A 4,009-nucleotide genomic window follows, 5' to 3' on the forward strand; every position below is an offset into this window, starting at 1 on the left:
GGTGATCCTGTGAAGTTCACATACACATGCATCTTTACATATACATTCCTGGCCTAATTGTGTGTTTTTCCAGAGAAAAATATTTATTTTATTAAAATATAATAACTTGCTTAACCTCAACTTTAGTTTTTGTCTGCCTTTATAAATCTCTCTTTCTTTTTCATCCTCTCCACTCAAACCTTCTGACAATCTGGTATGTAACTCCCACTTTTCATAATCCAATCTATTCCCAATGGATAAAATCACTCATTTTCTTCTTGTTGAATATCATGTTTCACTCAGAAATACTTAAGATTACAGAAATAAAATGTGCTGTGAATGGCAGTGTTTTGACTTTCAAAGCTAAGAGATATGTACCGTTTGTTGTTCCTCTGTAGCCTTGTGCTAAAGTCGCATCTACAGGTAAAAGCCAAAAAAAATACAATAAATGAAGAATATCCAGGAGAACGTTCAACCACACAAAAAGAGAAGCTCAGGACAGTGATCATAAATTCTAGCGTTTCTTCCTCCATTCTTCTGTGGCTCAGCCGTCAAACACAGCCTGTCTCGAAGAGTTTGAGCAGATCTTTACAGTCTGGGTCGATGAGGTCTGCTGGCTTCTCCCCATTTTCATTCTCTGCTTCCACACTGGCACCCAGAGAGAGAAGGTATCTAGAGAAACAAATTATATTTAACGTTTTAATACAAATATTTGGATTATATTTATGGATTATATTATTTTCCCCTCTGGAAAACAAGTACACTTCAGTATACTTGGGAAAAAAACAGTACCTGTTATGGTACCGTCCTGTATAGTTATAGTAGAGTTAAACTGTCCATTCATTGTCATGGTTCATTGTTTGTGTTGATGCATGAGTGATTTTTTGGGTAATTTAATGGAATATTAATTTGTTTTCAGATGATTTTTGGGATTGCTTGTGTGAACATGCTCTCACCGTGCAATCTCAGGGTAACCGTCGCTGCACGCCATATGCAGTGGTGTCCACCCGTTCTCATCCCTCTGATGAACGTCAGCTCCGTACTTTATCAGGAGCTTCACACACTCCAGGTTTCCAGAGAGAACGGCTTCATGGAGTGCTGCCATTCCTGAGAAGATGAGAAAAATTTTGTTATGATGAGCTGCTCAGTTTCTCTTCCCAGATAGCAGAAAATACCCAAGACTCAAACATATGCCATAAGCTTGAACTAATTCTCCCTAAACAGACACACAAAGAACCATGTATTAAGTTAATTGTGATATTTCTGCACCACAAGTGGCTGCAAACGAAATGGCAAAATAATACCAAAATCCTCCATCTTCCATTAGTTGGCAAACATATTTTTTTCCCAAGAACTTGAGAGCAATTTGTTAACGTTCCCTTTCATCTTAAAGGGATAGTTCACCCAAAAATGAGAATTAAGTCATCATTTACTTATCCTTGGATGCGTTTCCCGAAAGCATCGTTTGCCAACTATGGTCGCATGTTCCGTCGTTATCAGCATAGTTCAGCGATTTGGTGTTTCCCGAAACCATCGTTTCAACGAACGTTCGCAAACAAGCATCGCAAACGTGTGTGGTTGGAACGACCGCTCTCGAGCTGTGGTTAGAAGCGTAGTTTCTAGTTTACATGAGATGTAGACTGAATAAATCCTTATCTTTAGCAAAATAAGCAAGCTGACATTCAGTACAACCCGTGTTATTTATTTAGAATACATACAAATGTAATTTACGTCTTTTAGTTTGTCAAGAGATTTAAAGCACAGTTTTTGAAGACTGCGCATGTGCGAACGTGCTCTACTATGTAAGAACGAGCCAAATATTGAGTCTGGTAATAAAGCAAAATAACTGAGAAAAATTAGAAATGGTCTTCAGATGCCATGTCTGTAACTTATATGACAAAATGTAGCGTTAATTCGATCTCAAACAGATGAATTAAAATAAGTTATTATTAGTCCACCACGAGCGAGACGTCATAAACCAACGTGGTTGAACGATACTTTGCGACATACGGTTTCGTGAACCAGTTGTGACTAGTAGTTGATTTCTCCAAAGATGCATCTTACTATGGTAGTTAAGCAGCGAGCTATATAGTTGTATGGGAAACGCACCCCTGGTGTTGTTCTAATGCTGTATGCCCTTCTTTCTTTTATGGACCACAAAGGATTTAAAAAAAAAAAATGTCCCACTCGCGCTCGTCCATATAATGGCAGTGAATAGCGACCAGCATCAAGCTTTTTTTTTAAAGACACAAAAGTATCACAGAATGATCTCATGTGACCACCTCGTATATATTTATTTTTCATTTTAGGGTGCAACTATCCCTTTAATGCCATTTGCTCTTCTGGTGCGTGAAGTTTTCCACCATTGTTTAATAGGCAATCAGTTCTGGTGAATTGTTTTTGACTAATCATCTGAGAAATAACCATAAACACATATGCAAAGAAGTCCCTGAAGTAAACATAAAAATATAATCAAAGTCCATCACTGATGAACCATCTACAATGATATTCGCTCTCAGAAAAATGTTTGCAGAAATTGTAGCTTATTTACCCATAGACAAATGCAAGGTACTAATATGCAACTTTTAAGTGTACAAATTAATCCCTTTAAGGTTACTGTCCGAGTCTTGCACGTGCTTTAATGAATTAAATGAATCAAACATTTTTTTGTATAGACATCAAAGGAGTAACATACTTTTTGTCATTACAGTGTCTACAAACAGATGTGTCCATTCAAGTCCTCTATTAATAAGTTTATAGTCATACTTATGACTTCAAATAACTTTGATCGGAGCAAGATGGCAATACAATTTCAACCCAAGTTGACAATTTCAACACCCAAGTCCGAAACTCTTAAGAAAGTTATTTCTCATAATTAAACTCAAACTTATGAGTTGTGCTGATGTTCTTGTAAATACGTTCTTACTGACATGACTTGAGCACACCGTAACTGCCGAAGCTAAACCTTAACCCCCATTGGTTGAACCAGAAGTTGACATGTTAGACCGCTATGTTTGATCAATGTTTCAAACACATTATAAAGCCGATGCCTTCACACTCTTCAGGAAGTAATCCAACGTATGGTTTGCAATCTTAGCACAATACAATCTTAGCACCTCTAAAATAAGTAGCAGATTTGGTAAGGTTCACTCACCAGAATGGAAGATGGTGTCCAGACGCACTTTCCTCGCCCTCATAAACCGGCCGATCTGTTCCAGCTCACCGTGCCGGACTAAATCCTGGAATACAACATCGTTTGTGAAGCGCACGGCCCGGGCGGGTTTGAGGGTTACGGTAGGAGTAAGCTGTACACTTGTCCGGGCCGAACTGCTCTGCCGGGATGGCTTGCTATAGACGGCGGTGTAAGTGGAGGTGGGCTTGTACGCAGGTGTGTAAGCTGGTGGAGTGTAGTATGATGGCGTGTGGAGTGTCGTAGGGCTCAGCTTCGTGGCACTGTAGTAGCTGGGCGAGTACGAGCTGCTGGAGTAAAGTGAAGGTGTGTAATGAGTGGATGTGTAGTGCGTGTTGGAGCGTGTGTACTGTGACACCGGATACTGGTAGCTGTACTTCATTCCCGCAGACGCCACGGCTCTGCCTCCCCCTCGGCTCTAGGCTCAAGAGGAGGACAAAGAACTCAAAATGCCTCAAATCAAGCTCCACGTTAGAGTAAAATCCTTTTTTGGGGGGTGGGGGATCCTGAACCTCAACACTTTCGGTTCACACCGTCTTCTGTTTTTAAAACAACCACAATCCACTTCAGGTCGGAAAATAATGGTCACTTTTCCAGAGGAATCTGTTCCGTTTTTGAGTGGATTTGCTGTTTTGGTCAAGTTTTGTTAATTGATCTGTCCCGTCATCACTACTAATTTCATTAACTTTATTGCACGGTGTGCACAGTCTGCTCTTCTGACAGTGAAGGTTGAAGCAGATCCCTATATACCCTTTGTAGGGTTATTTTGGGGATGTCATCCCCCTGTATCGAGTGACTGTGGTGTAACTCCTCCCAGGCTCCCACTGTACTTTCACAAGC

The 4,009-nt window shown here is 40.1% G+C and overlaps 1 protein-coding gene across 1 annotated transcript; it reads right to left on the minus strand.

The window, feature by feature from the left end:
- Nucleotides 1-4,009, minus strand: ppp1r27a (protein phosphatase 1, regulatory subunit 27a). Its single transcript, XM_079606872.1, has 3 exons — nt 3,134-4,009; nt 936-1,086; nt 1-651 (listed from the first exon to the last, which is right to left on the minus strand). Exons 1-3 carry the CDS (start codon nt 3,549-3,551, stop codon nt 531-533), a joined length of 690 nt encoding a protein of 229 aa, XP_079462998.1. The 5' UTR covers nt 3,552-4,009; the 3' UTR covers nt 1-530.

Source organism: Phoxinus phoxinus, assembly GCF_949152265.1.
Source record: "Phoxinus phoxinus genome assembly, chromosome: 1".
NCBI classification, from domain to species: domain Eukaryota; kingdom Metazoa; phylum Chordata; class Actinopteri; order Cypriniformes; family Leuciscidae; genus Phoxinus; species Phoxinus phoxinus.